Source organism: Triticum aestivum, chromosome 1B, assembly GCF_018294505.1.
Source record: "Triticum aestivum cultivar Chinese Spring chromosome 1B, IWGSC CS RefSeq v2.1, whole genome shotgun sequence".
Taxonomy (NCBI): Eukaryota; Viridiplantae; Streptophyta; class Magnoliopsida; order Poales; family Poaceae; genus Triticum; species Triticum aestivum.
The window spans coordinates 204544579-204569228 of NC_057795.1; the positions used below are offsets into that span (position 1 = coordinate 204544579).

A 24650-nucleotide genomic window follows, 5' to 3' on the forward strand; every position below is an offset into this window, starting at 1 on the left:
CACCATTCGGGGGTGGAGGCGCCCGACATCCACCATGACCCACTTGCTCCGGAAGCCTTCAATCCTCTTCCTGAGCTTCGAGATGGCGTTGGAGTTCGAGTATGCGATAAAGCTCGCGCATGCGGTGATGGGGCCACGAGAAACCCGGAGGTAAAAGTAATGACGTAGCAAGGCCACTGAGGGCTTTACCCCAACGTGAGCCTCACAGTAGTAGGCGAAAATCGCCAGGAGAAGAACGGAGTTGGGGTGGAGGTGCGGAGCTTGCAAGTTGTATCAGCGAAGAACAGCAAAGAAGAACTCGGAAAAAGGAGGCACTAGACCGGCGATGATGGCGCTCACAAAGAGCGGGTAGAAGGTGCTCCCCTTGCCTTCTGGCTAGTCGGAGCCGGCCTTGAGCACAGTCGCTCCCTCGTTGCCCTGTGCCACCGTCCTCAGGCGCATGAGGGTGAGATTCTTCTCCGACACATTCGGGGGATCCAGAGCCGGTGAGTACCAGGCCTTGGTCGGGGTCTTGCGAGGCGCCATGGCTTGCCGGATGGGAAGGATTGAGACAGATTTGGAGGATTTCGGAAGAGAGAAGGAGAAGGGCGAGAAAGGGGTTTGGAGCAAGGCAAGCGAGAACAAAGCAAACAAGTCTGGCCCAGGCACCTCATTTGTCACATGGGCGGTTGTCGAGGCGTCGTGGGGAAGCGGAGACGCCCACGTCCAATCAATCGCCACGCGGCACCCAAGGCCGCAGGCTGTTGGGGCCCGTGGTGCTTCGCACTTGCCCCTTCGCTTCTCTGCTAAGCCAAGTCCGGGCGCGCCTTGGGCCCGGGGGCTACTGTCGATGTTCTGGGAACGGGGGTCCCCAGACTTGCCTGCCTGTGGCCTGCGGCGTGGCTTAGGTGGAGGCCCAGTGCAGCCCGGCTTCATCAGCTCAAGCTCAAGACCCTCACGAGAGGCCAAGCCTCGCGGGGAGGACGACAGGAAGCTTCCTCAGGAGTAGCCTCATCAGGCAGGCTCGCGAGGAGGCGGAGAGATCAAGGCAAGGGTACCTCGCGAGGAGCCCGTGACGCAAGCCATGACGATCGAGACCAGGCGGGCGCCAGGAGAGCGCCGGCCTGTGCAGTGTCCTTGTTTCCCCTTTCATGCAAAGGGGCCAAGCACAGGCTAAGGCATCAGGCAAAGGTTACCGTTTCGGTGCAACAAGACCAAGACCAGCAGAACGGCAGGCTGGAGGTCATCGTGGAGCCCAGGACGGCGTCATCGTCAGAACCTTTGGCAGCCGAAGACCAACTTTAGTCAGGATAAGTGTACTGGATGTTACCCTTCAAAATGGCTAATTGTTGGCGCCCTTCCCGCTCATTATTTGGGAAGAGGCTCAGGGCCTCCCTCTATAAATAGGACTAGCCACCACAGAGTAGAGGCATCTAGAAACCAATCGTTCAGAGAGAGAGAGAAGAGATTGAACTCACCCAACCAGTTCATCGCACCAGCTCAAGAACAGCCCTCGGGAAGCTGTTCTCCCTTTGTATTGTTCATTTCCAGCCCTTGAGGCAATCCACCACACCACACACTGGAGTAGGGTATTACACCACAATGGTGGCCTAAACCAGTATAAATCTCGTGTCCCTTGTGTGTTCTTCTTTCTAGCCTAGATCCTTTGCGAAACTTCGAGACATGAGCTGGTAGGGGAAAGATCTTCATGCGCACCCCAGAGTTCGAACCTCAAGGGTCTGCCGGAACCCGAAATCTGACAAAAGTAGTGACGTAGTTTCCGGGATGCCATGAAGACCACGTGTGCTATATTTTGATAAAGTGGGTACCATGACTTCCATGGAGTGAGGACAGTGGATACATAGTATACTGGCTTTTGAAGCGGGAACTTATGTCCGTCCTCCTCTTGTTCGACGACAAGCACTGCGCTTACAACTTGATGTGTTGCAGCTATATATAACAGCATGGGTTCGCCAATGTTCAGTGCGGCCAGGATTGGGTTGCTGGCCAAGAGGGCCTTTATTTCATCCAGTCCGGCCGTGGCCGCATCCGTCCACTCGAAGTGTTCGGTGCGTCGAAGAAGGCGATAAAGAGGTAGTGCCTTTTCTCCCAATTGGGAGATGAAGCGGCTTAAGGCAGCCACGCATCCAGTTAATTTCTGGATTTGCTTGAGGTCTATTGGAGTTGCCAACTGTGACAAAGCTTGGATTTTAGCCGGGTTTGCTTCAATTCCTCTGTTGGAAACGATGAAGCCCAGCAGCTTTCCGACGGGAACGCCAAAAACACATTTTTTCTGGATTGAGCTTGATGTCATATGTTCGGAGGTTGTCGAACGTGAGCCTCAGGTCGTCTATTAAAGATTCGACGTGTCTGATCTTGATGACCACGCCGTCCACGTATGCCTCAACTGTTTTGCTGATTTGTTTTTCCAGGCATGTCTGAATCATGCATTGGTAGGTTGCGTCGGCGTTTTTGAGCCCGAAAGGCATGGTGTTGAAACAGAAAGGGCCATATGGGGTGATAAATGCCATTGCAGCCTGATCCAACTGCGCCATTTTGATTTGATGGTATCCGGAGTATGCGTCGAGGAAGCACAATGAGTCGTATCCTGCGGTAGCATCGATGATTTGATCGATGCGGGGGAGAGGGAAGGGATCCTTGGGGCAAGCCTTATTGAGGTCCTTGAAATCGACACATAGGCGCCAGGATTTATCCTTCTTTGGTACCATCACCAGGTTTGCTAGCCAGTCCGGGTGTTTTATTTCTCGGATGAATCCGGCTTCGAGTAACTTGGCTAGCTCCTCTCCCATAGCTTGTGGTTTAGGCTCTGAAAAGCGCTATAGAGTCTGCTTGACCGGCTTGTATCCCTTCAATATGTTTAGGCTATGCTCGTCTAGCCTGCGTGGGATCCCTGGCATGTCTAAAGGGTGCCAGGCGAAGATGTCCCAATTCTCGCGTAAGAACGCCCGCAATGCGGCGTCGATTGTGGAGTTCAGTTGTGCCCCGATGGATGCTGTTTTGTAGAGTCCATTGGGTGGACTTGGAATTTGACTACATCTGCTGGTTTAAAGGAGGTGGACTTGGATCATTTGTCGAGTATCACATCGTCCCTGTCCACTGTGGAGCGTAGCGCGGTTAATTCTTCGGCGGTGAGGGCTTCAGGTAATGCCTCAAGGGCCAGGACGGCGGTTTTATTTTCGGCACAGAGTGCTATGTCCGGATCACTATCTAGAGTGATGATTCTGTTGTGCCCGGGCATCTTGAGCTTCATGTACCAATAATGGGGTATAGCTTGGAAGCTCGCGAATGCGTCCCGCCCTAAAAGGGCGTGGTATCCACTACTGAATGGGGCCAGTTGGAATGTTATCTCTTCGGACCTGTAATTTTCCGCGTGCCAAATACCACATCGAGTGTGATTTTTCCCGCACATCGCGCCTCCCGACTAGGGATAATTCCTCGGAAGGTTGTGCTTCTTTGTGTCACAGCCCTAGCATTGCTTGTAACTAGTTGCATTAAATCATCCATGCATCATGTTTGAGTTCAAAGGAATTTTTGAAATGGGGATGTTCAAACCCTAGCAGATAATAATTTTAACTAGGTTCAATTCAAATATTTTCATTGGACCCAAAATGCCCTCCAAAAATCCTCATTATTTATGGAAAAAGGTTAAAACCTTAATCAGAGGTCATGCACATTTTTCCAAGGCATTTATGGTTTTGAATTAATTCATAATTGTATTTGAGTTGGAGCAAATAAATTTGATAAATATTTTTATTGCTCCAATGATCCTGGAATATTTTGTGGAGCTCTAGGATAAACCTTATTGCATCCACAATAATTTCCGAAGAGCTGCAAAAATAATTTCGTTAACAAACCAAATTAAAACAAAACTGCAAAATTAGAAAACAGAAACAAAAAATAGAAGAGAGAGAGAGAAAGCTCACCTTGCCATACCTGGCGCTTACCTTCATCCCACAGGCCCGGCACTGTGCAGCCCAGGAGCTGGCCAGCCCACCACCGCTGCCAGTCGTCTCCCACCACGCGGTAGAAGGATGCGAGGCGTGTGTTCACCGCACGCCGGCACGCGCCGGCCACCTCCTGCCTCTCTGCATGTCTCCCCATCGCCCTGAGGATGCCACACACCTCCCTGGACCGCTCTCACTCTTTCTCGTGCTTCTCCCCTTCTCTGCTCTCTCTCCCTCTCGCGCCCGAGAGTCGTCGTCGCCGCCGCTCGCTGCTGCCACATCCAGAGCGACCTCCTCGCCCTCTGCTCGAGTCGAGAAGCTCCACCTTGTCTGCCTTGTCCTCTCCATCAACTCACGCGACGTCGGACGCCTCAAAACGCCACCCCCGATGCCTTCTTCTTCCTCGGGTCGCCAAGATCGCCTCCGCCGTCCCGCTCGCTCCGGCCCTTCCCCGAGCCCGCCGAGGCCACCGCTGCACTCGTTGTGAGATCCAGCTTCGATCCCCCCTTTTCCTTGCGCTGTTTGGCCGTTGTAACCGCTCCGCTGCTCGTGCCGGACTGCGCCACCGCCTGAGCTCGCTACCGTTGATGCTCCGATGACCATTTGGTCTCGGGCATGCGTCCAATGTACTTGCCACACCGCGTAGACGCCATAGGTGCCAACCCCGCATCGCCACGGTCGCTGTAGCCTCGACCCCGAGCTCACCCGAGCTCCGGCAGCCGCCACGGTCGACGCCAACAAAGATTCCAGCCACCCCACCACCTTCCACTGCCACCACTCGACGCGCGTGAGCTCCAGCTCCCCGTAGCCGCTCTCCGCCGTCGATTTGGTTGCCGTAGGGCATTTTCCGAGCCCTCCGCCGCGTCTGTCACCGCCGCGTCGAGCCGCCGGCGTCGAGCCGCCGGCGCGTTTGACTTGTTTGACCAGGGGTTTGACCATCCCGGGTCACTGACGTATGGGCCCCATGCCCTTAATTAACCAAAGTTTACTCCATATTTAGTTTTAGTTAAGCACAGCGGCCCCACGCGTCAGCATTGACCTTGTTGACGTGGCCCTTGACCGGCCCCACCAGCCAGTGACCCAAACCAGCACTAAGTCACTGACCAGTGGGCTCCACTGGTTAGGTTTGACCTGGAGCGGGTCTGTTGACCTGCTGAGGTCAGCATGATGCAATGATGACGTAATTAATCATTTTTTGGATTTAAAATAATTCAGAAAAATCCAGAAAAAGGGTTAAACTTCAATAATTCATAAAAAATTATCTATAACTCCAAATAAGATAAATTATATACAAAAAATGATCAGAAAAATCCAATCTATCCATTTGTACTGGTTTCGTGCATGTTAGAACAACTTATGACTACTGTTTAGGACAAATGAAATGAATGGCATTTAAATAACCACATATGGAGTTTGAATTTGAATTTTGGGTTCAAACAAACTCCATTTAACTTGTTGCTAGTTGCATTAGCTCAAAACACAGCATATTGACATGTCATGATCATGCATCATATTGTTGCATTGTATTGATTGTGTTCTTCCTTGTTTGCCGAAATTTGTCCCCTCTTAGTAGACGTGGTTTCAACGATGAGTTCGGTGACACCGATGAAGAGCTATACTATCCTTAGAAGTGCCAGGCAAGAAAAAACCCCTTGTTCATTCCGATACAATCCCACTCTCTCGCTTCTGCTCTCTATTACTGCATTAGGACAACAACGATTCAACGGTTACATGTTGCGGTAGTTGAACCCCTTTCCTCTGCATGACCTGTCATTGTCACAGTAAATAGTTGAAACCCACTAGCATGAGTAGGAGTTGTTTGAGCCCTGATGTGCCTACTCATTCATGCTTGTCTGTCATGCCTACTATTTCTTAGAGTTGTGTCAGGTATGATTCATCGGGGATGAATTGGAATGTGGTGAACATGTCCTACTGTTGAGAGTTAAGTGTGTGAACATGATTTGGTAAAGGTAGCGATGAGAGGCCATGTAGGAGTACATGGTGGGTTGTCTCATTGAAACCGTCCTCAGGAACTGAGTTCTGTGTTTGTGATCCATGAATAGTTACTACCACACATTAGGCTCCGGGCACTCCAAGCTCTCTCAACTTATTAATCAACTCGATCTCTCTCCAGGAGTTGTAACTAGTTTCTGGTGTTTGTAGGTTGTGTTAGTAGTCTACCAAGTGGCACCCGGTACAGGTGGGCTTGGGACAGACTAGGCACCATGGCACGGTGTACCAAGCGTAGATCCACCCATCGAGGTGGTCTTGGGAACCCTGCACACATCGTTTGGGGCCGTGAGCGACACCCCGGCCGGATCTCCTTGAAGTTGGAACCCGAATAGGCGATAAACCTGGACGAGAAACTTGTGTGGTTAGTCAGGTCGTGGTCGACACCCTCGCTGGCCTTCCGCTTGAAGGTTTCCGAGTACATGTCGTGTAAACGGCGAGAAGTGGTGAGGGCGTGTGTGAAGAAGTACACCCCTGCAGGGTTAACATTATCTATTCGAATAGCCGTGTCCGTGGTAAAGGACTTCTAGGTTGCCTCCTGGCTATAAATAGCCACCCCCTACACCATAAATTGGTGGCTGCTCAAAGTTAGTGCACGACTTTTGTCATTTGAGAGCAACCCACCTCCGAAGGCTTTGAGAGAGAATCCTTGCGAGGACAAAGCCCAAAACACCCATAGCCAAAGAGTGTTAGGCATCACTGAAGTCTTTTTGTCTGCGTGATCTGAAGACTTATTACACTTGAGGACTGTGAATCCTCCAGCCAGTTAGGCATCGCGTTCTGAGCATCCAAGAGTCATTGTGGATGTCACATCCCTAGTTCTGGTATGACCTAGACTAGCTAGCCATGTGTGCATCATGTTTAAATTCCATTTAAATTTGAAATGAGGATTTGTGAAACCCTTAGAATCATTTTTGGAAATGACCCAAATAAAAATTGCTCCAAAAAGGTCCAAGAAAATACTCATGTTGCTCTCTGAAAATATTGGACAGATATCAAAATCAAACCAATATTTTTAAGAGCTCATAAGTATTTATTTTGGGCATTTGGAATTAATCCAATAATTAATTGCTTTGGATATATATTTGTTATATATATAATATATGTCCAAAAATTATGTTAATTGGTGAGGAGTTTTGGAGCAATCCAACTAGTTCCTACAAAAATTGACAGAAGTAAATAATATGATTTAGTATTATTATTAAATCAAAACAAATGTCAAAAAATAGAAAAGAAAAGGAAATGAAAAAAACTTACATGCAGCCATCTGGCCCAGCACTGCGCGGCCTGGCCGGCCCAGTTGGACAGCCCAGCCCACCTGTACCCCTCCCCTGTCGTCTTCCTCCCGCCAGGAGGACAGCACGTGCGGCCGCCACACCGCGCCACCTCCTCCCTGCCTGCTTGCTTGTCCCTCCGCCGATGCGTCTGGACGACGCCACGCGCCCCCCGGACCCTCTCACTCTCCCCAGTCCTCTCCTCTCCTCTCCCTCGCTTTGTCTCTCACGGCCGAACGCGCCCGTCGCCGCCGCACGCCGTTGCCATAGCCACTGTCTCCCCCTCGCCTCTCCGACACGCGCAGGAGCTCCGCCTCCTCACTCTGAAGCTCTCCGCCGATCCACGCAGGCTAGAGCGCCCCGTGGAGCCATCACCGTCACCATCTTCACCTTCGGCAGCTGGAGATCGTCCTCGCCGCCACGCCGCTGTCCGGCCGTCCCCGAGCCCGCTTCTACGCTTGCTGCAACTAAACCCCACATTACCTTCTTGATACGAATGCATGTATGATAGGATCGGATGTAAGTCTTGTTGAGTACCTTTGTACTCATGTTGCTTTATTTATGTTTTTGTAGCGGAGACTTCGGTCTTACTAGTGTTCTCGTGGACTTCGACAACTAGCTTGTACCTCAGCTACGATCTTGATAGGATGTTGTAGATAGTTAGGCTATTCAGCCCTTTTCATTTGTAGATGTTTGTACTCAGACATGTAATTCTTCCGCTTGTTGCTTGTATGCTCTGAATGTTGGGTCATGTGACCCCTGTTTGCAATAAATGCTATGATGGCTCTTTTGAGCCTTTATCTATATGAGTTGTTGAGTTATGTTGTGATGCCATATTGTACAGCACATACTTGCATGTTATGTGTACGTGTAATGTGTATTGCTATGTGTGGGATCTGACTATCTAGTTGTTTATCCTTAGTAGCCTCTCTTACCGGGAAATGTCTCCTAGTGCTTCCATTGAGCCCTGGTATCTTGCTACTGCTCCGGAACACTTAGGCTGGCCGGCATGTGTCCTTCTTCGTTCCTGTGTCTGTCCCTTCGGGGAAATGTCACGCGGTGTCTACCGGAGTCCTGTTAGCCTGCTACAGCCTGGATTCTCCGGAGTCCTTCTAGCACAGTTGTATAGCCAGGTTTCACTCGCTGATGACCGACACGTTCGATGTTGGGTCATGTATGCCTGTCCCTGTAAGTTAGTGTCACTTTGGGTTCACGACTAGCCATGTCAGCTCGGGTTCTTTGTCATATGGATGCTAGCGACACCATCATATACGTGTGCCAAAAGGCGCAAACGGTCCTGGGCATGGTAAGGCGACACCCGTGGGAATACCGTGCATGAGGCCGCAAAGTGATATGAGGTGTTACATGCTAGATCGGTGTGACATAGAATCGGGGTCCTGATAGTGGATTGCCGGTGAACGAAGTTTGTGAAGGTTTGGAAGTCTCCCTTGAAGACTTAGCAGAGTGATTGGGCAAGGACTAGGTGTTCTTAGCTCAAGGGCAATAACGTGAAGACGCGGTCTTCTCAGTTGAATCTCAGCCTCTCTAACCAGACGTACAGTTGTCACAGCAACTATAACTGGTCCAACAAATCACTTGTCCTCTCCGAGCAACTGGTTCTATACTACCTCTCTCACCTTACTTATAGTTTATCTTCGTGAAGTCTTTGCCTACTTGCCTTATCTATTTGACTTCACTGTGTGAAGACTGTTATCTATTTGGCTTCATACTATCTTCCATCCTGATCCAATCTACCTAGTTGCTTATAGTCTTCGTGCTTTCACTTCATTGCTTACTTGACTATGCCTTGTCTAGTGTAGTCTACCTTCCGCTGCATATCAATAGGGTCATTTCTATTGTTCGTCTTCGAAACACCCATGTTTTGAAGACTTTTCTAAAAATCGCCTATTCACCCCCCCTCTAGCCGAATACTAGCACTCTCAAGTAGTAATGGAATACTGACAACATCTGAAGTAGAGTATGGATTGCTCCTACTACTAACACACAGCCCACCTCACACTCTCAACAAATTTCTTGGAAGCCATGCTACAATCTCCCCATCCAGCTATCCTTGTCTCTCTCTTCTAAATTCAGCCGATGCAGGCGGGGGAGGGGGAGGGACGTCTAATGGGGAGAGGGAGGGGGAAAGTTTGCCTACCATCGGTTTGCTCTCAACTTCGGTCTCACAACCAAGCGAAAACACAAGACGAAGTGCACTCCATTCGGTGAGCGACATACAGGGTCCACCGTGTCGGGGTGCAATGCAAAAGCGATAAGAGTGATGTACACCATCCGTTCCTTATGAACTTGCATACTTCGAGTACTCCTATTGCATATGTAACACTTGGTTTTGCTGCTTCGGGCGATCCATCAATACAAATCCCACACACAACATCTCAAAAAAATCCCATCTAGAAAACAAATCCGATGTCAAAAAAATTCCATAGATCGACCAGTGGGGAGGTCCGGACGTCTGGCACGTGCAACTCTATAACTTTGGTCCCATCCCACTCCACAACTCTGCAGGCTCCAGTCGTACGGCTTTGCAAACTCTGCATAGTCAAAACCGATTGACCGGTCGTCACCGGTACCACTATTCACACCTGAACCTGCTTCGCTGCTTGGCCTACGCCAACTACTTGCCAACCAGTCACCACAGCCCCAAAACCACACCTCCTCTCTAGCCCATTATCTCACCTTTCGATCCCCTAGCTCACATCATCCATCCCCTAGTTCACCGAAAAGCCATGGTATGTAGCAAGATCATGTACTACAAGATGTTGACGCTAGAGGGCCGCACAAAAATCGTAGCGGCGTTCGGTGCCACATACCTCCATTCCCAAGCTCGCTTTGCGGCGGGCCAGTCCCTGTGTCCTCTGGGCCCCAGCTTCAACGAGGAGGAAGCCGATCCGATATTCATGGAGGAGGTCGCCGGGAAGAAGGCCCTCGATGCGGATGAGACGATGGACTCGACTTCATGCTAGCGTCCGGGCCCCTCATGGTGAAGGCGGACCAGTGGTTCAACATGGCGATCCTAAAGGAGCACTGGGCGGCGGAGGCTGAACTCGACACGGAGCGCATGGATGTCGCTGCCACCGTGTCACATCCCAAGTTTTGGTATGACCTAGACTAGCTAGCCATGTGTGCATCATGTTTAAATTCCATTTAAATTTGAAATGAGGATTTGTGAAACCCTCAGAATCATTTTTGGAAATGACCCAAATAAAAATTGCTCCAAAAAGGTCCAAGAAAATGCTCATGTTGCTCTCTGAAAATATTGGACAGAGATCAAAATCAAACCAATATTTTTAAGAGCTCATAAGTATTTATTTTGGGCATTTGGAAATAATCCAATAATTAATTGCTTTGGATATATATTTGGCGGCTGGAGCTCCGGCACGAGCGGGGATGCGGCTGCGGTGTGCGAGGGTGAGAACGGAGAGGGGGAGGAGGAGCAGCAGCTCACAGCGGTTGCAGCAGGCGTCGAAGCGGGCTCAGGGACGGCCGGACGGCGGTGTGGCGGCGAGGACGATCTCCGGTGGCCGGAGGCAAATATGGCGAAGGCGACGGCTCCATGGGGCGCTCCAGCCTGCATGGCTCGGCAGAGAGCTTCAGAGCTAGGAGGCAGAGCTCCTGTTCATGTCGCAGAGGCGAGGGCGAGACGGTGGCTACGGCAACGGCGTGCGGCGGCGACGGGTGCGTTCGGCCGCGAGAGAGAAAGCGAGGGAGAGGAGAGGAGAGGACTGGGGAGAGTGAGAGGGTCCGGGGGGCGCGTGGCGTCGTCCAAACGCATCGGCGGAGGGACAGGCAGGCAGGGAGGGAGGAGGTGGCGCGGTGCGGCGCGGCGGCCACACGCGCTGTCCTCCTGGCGGGAGGAAGACGACAGTGGAGGGGGATAGGTGGGTTGGGCTGGCCAACTGGGCCGGCCAGGCCGCACAGTGCTGGGCCAGACGGCTGCAGGTAAGTTTTTTTCATTTCCTTTTCTTTTCTATTTTTCTGACATTTTTTTGATTTAATAATAATACTAAATCATTTTATTTACTTCTGTCAATTTTTGTAGGAACTAGTTGGACTGCTCCAAAACTCCTCACCAATTAACAGAATTTTTGGACATATACTATATATATAACAAATATATATCCAAAGCAATTAATTATTGGATTAATTCCAAATGCCCAAAATAAATACTTATGATCTCTTAAAAATATTGGTTTGATTTTTATCTCTGTCCAATATTTTCAGAGAGCAACATGAGCATTTTCTTGGACCTTTTTGGAGCAATTTTTATTTGGGTCATTTACAAAAATGATTCTGAGGGTTTCACAAATCCTCATTTCAAATTTAAATGGAATTTAAACATGATGCACACATGGCTAGCCAGCCTAGGTCATACCAGAACTAGGGATGTGACACATCGAGGCCCTCCTGCAGGCGGATTCTTGCTCCTCGACCCGGGCGGAGGAGTCACAACTCGACACGGAGTAGCGGATGGCACTACCATCGAGGCCCTCCTGCAGGCGGAACCGAACGTCGTGGACTTGAACCGGGCAGCGGCGTCTCAATTCACATTACATTCATCATTTGGGTCAGTCGACCATTTCAGGCGGTTGGATTAAGATCCTACGTCTCCTAACCCTTCTTCTTCCTCACCTCTTCTTCTTCCCCAACAGACCATCGCATGGGCCGCTGGCCGAACCACCGCCCCCGGCCCCCGTGACGGGCGGCGCTACCAGCACTACCTCGCCGCCCCGTGATACGTCTCCAACGTATCTATAATTTAGGAAGTATTCATGCCATGTTCGCAACAATTTTATATGGTCTTGGTATGATTTGATTAGAACTAACCTGGATTGACGTTGTTTTTAGCAGAACTACTGTGGTATCGTTTTTTGTGCAAAAATAAAAGTTCTCGGAATGGGCTAAACATTTACGATGAATTTTGATGGACCAATAAAGACCTCCGAAGCACCGGAGCTGGGCTAGGAAGTGGACGAGGAGGCCACAAGCTCGGTAGGTGTGCCCTACCCCGCAGGGCGCTAGCTCCGAGCTTATGAGCCCCTCGGGCACCCCCTTGACGTAAGACCGATGCCAAAAATTCCTATAAATACCCAAAACCCAAGAAAGAACCCTAGATGAGAAGTTCCACCGCCGCAAGCCTCTGTAGCCATGAAAACCAATCGAGACCCTGTTCTGGTACCCCGCCGGAGGGGCAAATCTTCACCGGAGGCCATCTTCATCATCCGGCGGCCACCATGATAAAGAGGGAGTAATTCACCCTTGGGGCTGAGGGTATGTACTAGTAGCTATGTGTTTGATGTGTCTATCTCTCGTGTTCTTGATTTGGCATGATCTTGATGTACCGCAAGCTTTGTTCATATACTTGGATCTTATGGTGTTCTTCCCTCTCTACCTTCTTGTGATGAATTGATTCTGGCTCTTTGAGGTTTCGTTATGTTGGATTGAATATTAGATTTTTTTTTGAAGGCGGATTGAATATTAGATTTGAGAACACGTGATGTATGTCTTGCATATGGATACCCGTGGTGACAATGGGGTATCATATTGGTTCACTTGATGTATGTTTTGGCACTCAACTTGCAGATTCCCGAGGTGATATTGGGGTAATCTACACATAGGGGTTGATGCATGTTTTTGTCCTTGTTTCTCCGGTAGAAATCCCGGGGCACTCTTTAGAGTGATTCTTTGTTGCATGTTGAAGGAGTGTTATATGATACAATTATGTTTTCATTGTTGAGAGACTTTGCACTAGTAAAAGTATGAGCCCTAGGCCTTGGTTTCAAGCATTGTATTGCTGTTTTTGCTCACTTTTGTTACTTGCTACCTTGCTGTTTTTATATTTTCATATTACAAAAACCTATATCCATATTGCACTTGTATCACCATCTCTTCGCCGAGCTAGTGCACCTATACAATTTACCATTGTATTGGGTGTGTTGGGGACACAAGAGACTCTTTGTTATTTGGTTGCAGGGTTGTTTGAGAGAGACCATCTTCATCCTATGCCTCCCATGGATTGATAAACCTTAGGTCATCCACTTGGGGGAAAATTTCTACTGTCCTACAAAACTCTGCGCTTGGAGGCCCAACACGAGTCTACAAGAATAAGTTGTGTAGTACACATCAAGCTCTTTTCTGGCGCCGTTGCCGGATATATCTTTAGATCTTGCAATTGAATCTTTTATTTTTCTTGTTTTATGACTAGTTTAGTCTATAAAAGAAAACTAAAAAATATAATTGAGGTTGCCTCATATTATTCATCTTTATAATGTCTTTCATGAAAATGATGGATCGAAACATTGTGCCAAAGTGTTAGAAGAAGAAGCCATCGTCACCGGCATGACACTACAGGAATCAGCTACTTTGCCGTCTGCCAAGGAGGACGGCAAAGGCATGAACGTCAGACGGCAAAGGTCTTTGCCGTTCGCCGCGGACGGCAAACATGGACGGCAAAGTAAGATCCGGCAAACAGCTACTTTGTCGTCTGCTTTCGGCGGCTGACGGCAAAGGGGCCTTTGCCATCAGCAGCTGACGGCAAAGAAAGCAGACGGCAATAATTACGCTGTTAGTCCGTTAGGTGGCTAACGGCAGCCTTTGCCGTCCGCCGCTGACGGCAAAATTTGTCCGGCCTTTGCCGTCCGCCGAATGATGTCAGCTGGACGTCACTACACGGCAGGCCTTTGCCGTCTGCGGCTCTAGGCAAAGTGTCCAGATGCACGGACGGCAAATCTCCTTCTTTGTCGTCTCTGTCATTGATTTACAGTATGTTCAGCAATTCATATTCATATGTATAGCCCATGCATATATCACAAATATCTAACACAGACCACAGGAAAAAAAGAACATCACAAGATCATCCATAAAAACATATATATCGTACAACTTGTATCACAAAGTAAGACGAGATCACACAAATGTTGACAAATAAGATCACAAAGGTTGGCCTCCACATAACACAAAACTTAGGTGAGCATCATGGGATCTAGCAGCAACAACACCTAACCTACTGGGTGGACACTGCGGTCCAGACCCAACTCCACAAGCACACTACATACTGGTTTGCGACCGCGACGGTGATGCAACCACCACAACCAAAATTAAAAAGGCAAGGGAGGTGGGTGGTCCAAGTTGTTGTCTCCACGCCGCCTGTGTTTGCCATATCTAAATGCCAAAAGGTCCATGTTGTGGTCATCAGCCTTCTTCATGCCATCAGCATGATCACCATTGCCTTCTGCACCCCGTCATCATCATGCTGATTTGCTGCTGCCGCTCGTCCTCCTACTCCATCTGCATGGACAAGAGCAAGTTAGTTGAATGGCATGCACGATAAAATTGCAAGGCATATATATTCATCTACATTAATTGTACTACAGTACAAATTTTGCATGGATGGGTTTGACTTCAACAGAGACTGAAGGAAGAGCATTTTCCCCTCCCAATCCAAAACCTGTTGTACAAGTACAGCTCTAAGAGAAGGAACTGTGGTACAACAAGAGGCGCTCCAAATCAAACTAAATCTTAGTTTCTTTATTTACCTAAGAAACAGCACAACCATAACTTCTGCCAAGCAAGCAGTTATCATACTATCAGCTAAAAGAAAAACAAAGGGAGATCACGTGTCACTTTCATGGAAAACATCAAAAGTAGATGATAGGAAAAAGTAGATGATCATCAAATTCCCTCACACTCAACAGTGAAAAATGCTACTACCATTGATAGCAAGGACTAACTATTCCCACTACCTGGATGCAGCGTCCTTCATTTTGCAAACAAAAAAAAGAGCACATTATCAAACTCCTTCACATACATAAATGAATAGAAGCAACCAAATTCAACGGTACTACCAAAATCAAATTACTAATATAATAGATGGACGCCCATCATCAAAATTGGTAACATAATCCAAGAAGTTCAGTAGCTAGTATTAATTAATATAATCTAGTTGATTAAGAGGAGCAAGCACGGATTGGGTTTGAAGCACTCAAGTTACATCTAGCGCTGCTTGAGGATGGTCTCCTACAAGGGTCCAGACCTCATCTTCTCATCGATCTTGAGGATGGTCTCCTACAAGGGTCCTACGAGTAGCCTTTTTATCATGAAAGGAGTACAAGTAGCATTGCTTTGATTCTAATTGTAATTCCTAGTTGATTATCAAAATTCTGTATGAGCAAATATCCATTGCCAAATACTCCTACATGACAGATCTAGCACATGACCAAAATAAGTGCTCCATAGCCACAACCGGACTGACCAAAATGCAACTAAATATGACCAATAACTACCAATTCATGGATGATCTGAACCTGTACCCGCCGATGCTCGCCGTGGACTCTGCCATCAGCGCCGAGACGCCGCCGTTGAGAATCTTGAAGGGCTGCGACCATCCCGACCACGCCGACGTTGCTGTGCCTGCAGCAACAGCAGCTCGACGCCGCCGGGGCCTCCTCTAAACAAGACAGAAATAAAAAGCATGTATCTGCATGTAGAGTCATTTGAAGTTCGTTTCATCAGTAGGAGTGCAAGTGGCAGCCCGCTTCGTCCCACGAAACTCATCCATTAGTTCAAAATTTGCTCAACATTTGCCTAAAAGTAACACTACATTTGTACTACTATGTTACTGTCCACTAGCCCGCCACACTTGCATTGCATCCTTAATCCGAAGCGATTGATGAGCTAGCTAATGAATGTCGTTTTGCTTGTACCACATAACTAGTCAGTTTTGTGTTGCCTTTTGATCCCTAACCTGTGACGCGAAGGCTTTCTGGAGCTACTGCCGAAGCAGTGCTCTGAACTGGCGGGCTGCAGCCAGGGTCTCGTCCAGCTTGGCCTTCTTAGCCATGAGGTCGGCCTTCCTGGCTTCCGCAGCCCCGATCCCGGCGTCGTCCGAGTGCAACCCGCCGCTCTGCATATCAAGGGAGGCACCTCCACGCTGAACTTAACATGCAAAGCAGCACACCATGACCATCAGAATCAAGCATCAATTCATCAGAATCAAGTTGGGGCTAACACTTGAGTTGGGCTGCGCGTCTCGATGACGCGGACGGAGTCTCCACCACCCGTGGCGGCCTCGCAGAGCTCTACGGCGGCCGAGGCGACGGGGAATCGTCGCCTCTGGGACCACCAGGTGGAGGCGGAGGTGGACAGGGACCGGGAGGAGGATGGTGACGAGGAACTAGGCCAGGAGGCTGCTCGTGGGGTTGAGAAGTGGCTGCGGCCGGGGTGGATGGAGGCTGTGGAGATGACGGCCGGAACTCCTCCATCTCCTTCCTCTTGGACTCGTAGAAGCGGTCCCACTGCTCCGCCTTCTGCTGCGCGTCCTCGATCTCGCCGTTGGTCGAGCTGATGTCGCGGGCGACGGCGAGGCGGTGCGCGTGGGTGGCATCGATGCCAGCGCGGGCGGCAAGGGCGAGGGAGGCGAGGTCTACGGCGCGGCGCTCGAGGAGGAGGCGGCGCCGCTCGAGGCGGCGGGCGGCGGCGGCCTTGGCGGCGAGGAGGCAGGACACTCCTGGGCGAGGAGAGAAACCGGTCGGTGGAGATGGTGAGCAGGGAGAGGTGACCTCGGGGAGGAGAGCTGGGCGGTGGGGAACGGCGGGGATCGCCGAAATCTGGTGGCGGCGTGGGGTGGAGAAAGGGGATCGAGGAAGACGAGAGAGATGGGATCCAACGTGGGTGTGTGTGCGCGTGGGTTGGGCGTGTGTGCATCGTGAGTGGGGCCCAAGGCTGTGTGGGTCGTGGGTGGGTGGGTGCCGGGGGCGGCCGTTAGATACATTAGGTTATTTTCTTTGCCGTCTGCTTTCGGGCTCTTTGCCGTCCGCTAGCAGACGGCAAAGAAAGTGGCCGTTAGTTTTTTCATTAGTGGATGCCACTTCCCTCTTTACCGTCAGCCAGTGGACGGCAAAGATTCTTTGCCGTCAACCAGCGGACGGCAAAGAAATGACAGATGGCAAAGACCTTCTTTGCCGTCCAACATTTGTTTGCCGTCAGCTTCTTGGTAGCTGATGGCAAAGAACGACTTTGCCGTCCGCTAGCTGACGGCAAAGAATTTGCAGACGGCAAATTCCCTGATTCCAGTAGTGTGACACCTTGATCTCCATCATAGCGTCGGGGTCGTCTCGCCAACGATTGCTAACACATAGTGATAAAGTAAAGCAATTACATGGCGCTTAAGTGATTGACACGCATGTCATACAATAATTAAAGACAACCCTAAGGCTCCTACCAATTGTCGTACTCATCGACACACAGGTCATGAACTTATTACAAAACATGATCATCTCATACATCAACATATATCACATCATATCTTGACCATATCACATCACAACATGCCCTGCAAAAACAAGTTAGACGTCCTCTACTTTGTTGTTGCAAGTTTTACGTGGCTGCTACGGGTAACTAGCAAGAATCATTCTTACCTACACAAAAACCACATCCGTTTTTATCAAGTTGCTATTTAACCTTCTGCAAGGCCCACCGTCAAATCTTATTCAACTAAATAAGGAGAAACAGACACCTGCCGGCTACCTCTATGCAAAACAAGTTGCATGTCAGTCGGTGGAACCGGTCTCATGTGCGTGGACATGTAAGGTTACTCCAGGCTGTTTCATCCCACAATGCTGCCGAATCAAAATATAAGACATTGGTGGGAAGCAATATGAACATCACCGCCCATAACTCCTTTGTGTTCTACTTGTGCATATCATGCATAGACCTAGCTCTGATACCATTATTGTGGAACGTTGCATGGAAACACAAAAACAAAATATGCACACGCAAGATCTATCCATGGAGATGTATAGATACGAGAGGGGGAGAGCATCTACATACCCTTGTAGATCGCAAAGCGAAAGCGTTTATCAACGTTGTTGATGTAGTCGTACACCTTCACGATCCGTCCCGATCAAGTATCGAACGTATGGCACCTCCACGTTCAGCACATGTTCAGCTCAATGACGTCCTCGCCTTCTCGATCCAGCAAGAGAGGTGAAGTAGTAGATGAGTTCCGGCAGCACGGCGGTATGGTGGCGGTGGTGGTGAAACTATTCTGCAGGGCTTCGTCAAGCACAACAGACATGGACGGAGGATGAACTAGATGGAGAGGGGGCGCCGGCACACGACGTGGTGAATCGTGGTGTCCACCAGGGGCTAGCCCTGCTCCTCTATTTATATGTTGAGCCCTGGGGTCGTTTCTTGGAGAAAGAGCCTCCTCAAAGTTGATTTGGAACACAAGGAAGAGTCCTTATCGGTTTCTAGTACCAGAAGCCATGGTCCTTGGCGTCTGGCCCAGACGCCATGGGCCTCAGCGTCTAGCCTAGGGTAAGATGCCAGGGTTCCTGGCGTCTGGTGCCTGACCTCCGCAAAACTTCCTTTTGCACCGACCTAAAGTACCATGGGCCTTACCCCTTGGCCCAACCATATCATCCTATATATCAATCTTAACCTCCGGACCATTACGGAGCTCCTCATCATGTCTGTGATCTCATCCGGGACTCCGAACAACATTCGGTCACCAACATACATAACTCATATAATACAATATCATCAACGAACGTTAAGCGTGCGGACCCTACGGGTTCGAGAATGATGTAGACATGACCGAGACGCTTCTCCGGTCAATAACCAATAGCGGGTCCTGGATGCCCAGATTGGTTCCTACATATTCTATGAAGATCTTTATCGGTCGAACCTTTATGACAAATACGTAGTTCCCTTTGTCTGTCGGTATGTTACTTGCCCGAGATTCGACCGTGGGTATCTTCATACCTAGTTCAATCTCATTACCGGTAAGTCTGTTTACTCGTTCCTTAATACATCATCTTGTAACTAACTCCTTAGTCACTTTGCTTGCAAGCTTCTTGTGATGCTGTATTACTGAGAGGGCCCAGAGATACCTCTCCATCATACGGAGTGACAAATCCCAATCTCGATTCATGCCAACTCAATAGACACCTTCGGAGATACCTGCAGAGCATCTTTATGATCACCTAGTTACGTTGTGACGTTTGATAGCACACAAGGTATTCCTCTGGTAACCGGGAGGTGCATGATCTCATGGTCGAAGGAATATGTATTTGACATGTAAGAAAGCACTAGCAATAAACTGAACGATCATATGCTAAGCTAACCGATGGGTCTTGTCCATCATATCATTCTCCTAATGATGTGATCCCATCATCAAATGACAACTCATGTCTATAGTCAGGAAACCTTAGCCATCTTTTGATCAACGAGCTAGTCTAGTAGAGGCATACTAGGTACTTGGTATTTGCTTATGTATTCACACATGTATTTAAGGTTTCAATCAATACAATTCGAGCATGAATAATAAACCTTTATCATGATTAAGGAAATATAATAATAACCACTTTATTTTTTCCTCTAGGGCATATTTCCAACATTGGTCTTATATGACTTTGCTATTTGCCCGCGTGTTTATTTGTGTGTGTACGCATTGGTGTTGGTTGTACATCCAACATATGCAGAGATCGGGTGTGTGCTCATTGTGCTTGTATTCAATTGACTCCTCACTTTGAGTCAATAAAATCCACCTTCACCCAAAAAAATGTGGACGTGTGAGCGCTTATGGCTTCTAGATGCAGCCAACTATAAATGATTGTGCGAAGTTTATTGAACTAGTTTGGTTGGCGACTTATTCATAGATTATGTAGATGAGCTATGTAATTTTGGGCCTAATCGGTTTGGATCATGTTTTTTAACAAAATGATTGTGTCCATGTGATGCACAGGTCCAGGTAATCCTCTTTTCGAGAAAAAACACGAGAGAGTGTGGAAAGAACAAGCTCGTTTAACACTCCCGACCAACCTACTCCACCATCAAGGTCGTGGCCGAAATGCTCGCCATGGCCTGCGTGTGCTCGTATGGGCTCCCGGCCATCACCACTCGGAGGAACAATGTCTAGCTACTGCTAGCACCACTTCTTGGTGAAGGTGATGCTCATCCCCACGTTCATCCTCCTGGCCATGAGGGGCGACCCCGTTCAATGTTGTGTTCCATCGGGGTGAGGTAGGTAGCATCACCACGAGGGAGCACTCGCTTGTCAACGTCAGCGCCACATCTGCGGGCTGGTTTTCTTTGAGGAAAACAGGACTCTGCTGCGCGTTTTCATTAATTTTCAAATAAAAGGTACAAAAGTAGTTCATGAAAGCGAAAAAGAAACTATATAACAAAGAAAAATGAAACTAATAAAAAGATAGAAGAATACAAGCAAACAAACAGAACATACAATAATAACAATTACATCTTCATTCTGATACAACATATTATATGAACGTTGCAACCCAATCTACCATCCCAATGTACTCCTGCCTTCTTTCCCTATTTATGAGCCATTTCATCTCCTCTTTGAATTTGCACCTGGAAGCATACAAGTTTGGGGTAATCTGTCACGCCCAATATGCGACCCTATCCAAAAGGAACTCGAAGGTCCCACCAAGGATAGACCCGCATATTGAAACGCTTTTGCAAGGTGGATATCATTACATCAACATTACATAATAGATGGGGATACATACAAGAGGCAATACAATGCCACACGAATACAACATCAAAATACATCAGAGCACCATCCGACTATGGATGAAACACAAACATAAACTCACACGACATCCACCCTGCTAGCCCAGGCTGCCGACCTGGAACCTATCCCCTGATCGAAGAAGAAGCAGAAGAAGAACTCCAATACAAGCAAACATCGCTCTCGTGTCATGATCATCGCATAACCTGTACCTGCAACTGTTGTTGTAGTAATCTGTGAGCCACGAGGACTCAGCAATCCCATTACCATGGGTATCAAGACTAGCAAAGCTTAAAGGGAAAGGAAGGGGTAAAGTGGTGAGGTTGCAGCAGCGGCTAAGCATATATGGTGGCCAACATACGCAAATAAGAGCGAGAAGAGAGCAAGCGGAACGGTCGTCAACTAGCAATGATCAAGAAGTGATCCTGAACTCCTACTTACGTCAATCATAATCCAGAAACCGTGTTCACTTCCCGGGCTCCGCCGAGAAGAGACCATCACGGCTACACACGCGGTTGATGCGTTTTAATTCGGATCTGGTGTCAAGTTATCTACAACCGGACATTAACAAATTCCCATCTGCCTATAACCGCAGGCACCACTTTCGAAAGATTATACCCTGCAGGGGTGTCCCAACTTAGCCCATGACAAGCTCTCGCGATCAACGAAGGAATAGACCTTCTCCCAGGAAGACCCGATCAGACTCGGAATCCCGGTTTACAATACATTTCGACAATGGTAAAACAAGACCAGCAAAGCCGCCCGATGCACCGACAAATCCCGATAGGAGCTGCACATATCTTGTTCTCAGGGCACACCGAATGAGCAAGACGTCGGGTTGGCATAGACCCTGGTTGCCCAGGGGGCGCCGGACATCGCTCGGTTTGGACCAACACTTAGACAAGCACTGGCCCGGGGGGGGGCTAAAATAAAGATGACCCTCGGGTTGGCCGACCCAAGGGAAAGGGATAGATGGTGGTGAGGCAAATGGTAAAACCAAGGTTGGGCCTTGCTGGAGGAGTTTTATTCAAAGCGAACTGTCGAGGGGGTCCCATAAATCACCCGACCGTGTAAGGAACGCAAAATCCGGGAACATAACACCGGTATGACGGAAACTAGGGCGGCAAGAGTGGAACAAAACACCAGGCAAAAGACCAAGTCTTCCACCCTTTACCAAGTATATAGATGCATTAATAATATAAGAGATATTGTGATATCCCAACCAAAATACTGTCCACCATGGAGCAATCTTCAACTTCACCTGCAACTAGCAACGCTATAAGAGGGGCTGAGCAAAAGCGGTAACATAGCCAAACAACGGTTTGCATAGGAAAGGTGTCAAAGGTTAGAGGTTCATGGCAATTTGGGATGGCTTGATAAACAGGTGATAGGTAGCGCATCATAGCGATAGAACGAAGCAACTAGCATAGCAATGATAGTAGTGATATCCAGGGTAGCGGTCATCTTGCCTGAAATCCCGCTAGGAAGAAGAACGAGTCCATAAAGGAGACGGACGGATGAAGCCGAACCAAGCGTAGACGAACGAATCCTCACGATCGCAACGAAACAGGAACTAACAAGAAGAAGCACACAACATGGTAAACACACCACACAAGAACAAGGCATGATGCACAACAAGCATGATGCATGACAAAGCTACATGAAGGCTACTCATGACAAGAGATGAAGAAAACAAGAGCGACACATCAAGGCAAGTTTAAATGAGGCCGGGAACAACATATAACAATTCCGGTAAGTCCTCATATGCAAATTTCGAAATTGGGCCAGATCTGAATAAACCTTATGTTCAAGTTGTTAAACGCAAGTTAAGATGCACAAGGATGATCTACACGAGATTCTAGTCAAGTTACATATAAAGTACACTTAGTTTGGAGCTACGGCCTAGAAGATATGAGCAAAACAAGATAAACATGGCATTGATGCAAAATGCATACAAACATCAAGCAAACACCTCAAAACAAGGATGCAACATGATAATATGAAAGTACATGCAATTCTAAGCAAGTTTCATATAAAGCACACTCAAAACGGAGCAACGGTTCAAACACATACACTCCATACAAGTTTAAAGGACAAGCTGTCCAAAACAGCAACTAGGCATATTGCAAGCATCAAAACAACATGCTACAGCACCTCAACATAATAAAAAAAGGCACGGGAATGATGTACAGGTAAAGCACAACAAAACATGAACACTGAGCTATCTCTAGAAATCACTAGAACATGCTCAAACACACATGGTAAGATTGCAAGTAATAACAATTTCAGACTTTGCAGAAAATAACATCACGATGCAATGTTTAGAGCTATCAAAAAACATGTTACAGGAACTTATAATGGAAAACAAAGGCATGGCATGAACCTACTAAATGCATAGATCAAATGTCCTTTAGTGACCATAAGCCAAAAAGGATCAGAAAATATGATGGCACCCACGTAAACATAGCAAGTTATATTACAGATTCATACATGGCAGAAACAGAATTATGAAGGCATGTAGATGAGCTTGTGAAACTCACTACAGAGCAAAACATGGCATGGCAAGGCAACCAACAGTAAGAAGACATGTTTGTGAAGCTAAGCATGGCAATAGCAAGGTCATAGGGTGCATGGAACACTAGCAACAATCATGGTAACAACTGAACTTAATGTTAACAGGCTGACAGCAACATTATGAAGCAACTTTAGAGCAAGATTACAATAAGCTACAGCAACCTATAAATGCAACCAGGGGCATGTATGGTTAGAGTATGACATGTAGATCAAAACATGTTTATAGAACATCTTCAGATTATGCATAGAATGATTAGTAGCAACATGTTTATATAGCATCACGAAATAACAGATTCAGCCTAGCAAAACAGCAACATCATGAACACTACTTAACAAGCTTGATTCACTCACCACAAGTCATTGCATGAAAAGATAAGCATAGCATCATCAAGAAGACATGCTTATGGAACAAATCAAGGCAAGAACAAGTCCATAGCATTCAAGGATCAACTACAACAAGCTTGGCCAAATTGAATAACATGTAAACAATCTATCAGGAAACATTTTGAAGCAAAAGTAGAGCACGAAAATGACATGCTAGACTACTTCATAATTGCAAAAAAGGATATTAATGTATAGACAATAACCATATGTTCAAAACACCCTTACTGAAGTATCTCTAAATATGCATGGATCTCTCTGTAGCATCAAGTTTACATGGCATGAAAATAACAGGAGAACAGGGACTAAAATCAGCAACATCACGATGCCTAGTTTGCATGCTTGTTCTAGTCCCCACATTGATCACAAAAATACATGGCATACACCACTATAAAGAAGACATGGCATAGTTCAAAACACATGTAGACATCAACCTCATAGGATGCACACATCAATCATGGCAAAAATGACAAAAAAGCTCGTTTTGATAACAGACAGCAGAAAACATCATGAAGCACACTTACAACGATGATTCAAGCATCTAGATGACCTCAAATGAATATGATGCAATTGAATGAAATGATGTACTCGTTCAGACGAACAATATGACATATTACACGCACGAAACGGAGCTACGGATGCAGAGATACAAGGCGATGAACATGGCATGATTATTGCAAAATATAAGGGACTTAGTCATTTTCACCTCCGCGGAAAAGTGGACGGGGGCGTTCCGGGACGGAGAGATCCGGGACGGGCAGAGGCGTTTGGATCAGGGGAGTGGTGGATCTCATCCCACTCCCCAGATCCGGCGACGACGCGGTGGCTCCGGCGAGCTCCGGCTCCGGTCGGAGCGAGGAGGACGGCGAGGGGCGCCGCGGCTGAGAGGAGGGTCGGCCTCCGGCGAGCTCGGGA

At 48.0% G+C, this 24650-nt stretch overlaps 1 protein-coding gene across 1 annotated transcript in view; it reads right to left on the reverse strand.

The window, feature by feature from the left end:
• Nucleotides 1-15339: 15339 nt before the first annotated feature.
• Nucleotides 15340-24650, reverse strand: part of LOC123078012 (actin cytoskeleton-regulatory complex protein pan1) — an 18687-nt gene continuing 9376 nt past the window's right edge. The window contains exon 3 of the mRNA XM_044500396.1: nucleotides 15340-16966. Coding sequence (XP_044356331.1) covers nucleotides 16324-16966 — 643 coding nt within the window. The 3' untranslated portion in view covers nucleotides 15340-16323. The remainder of the gene's footprint in view (nucleotides 16967-24650) is intronic.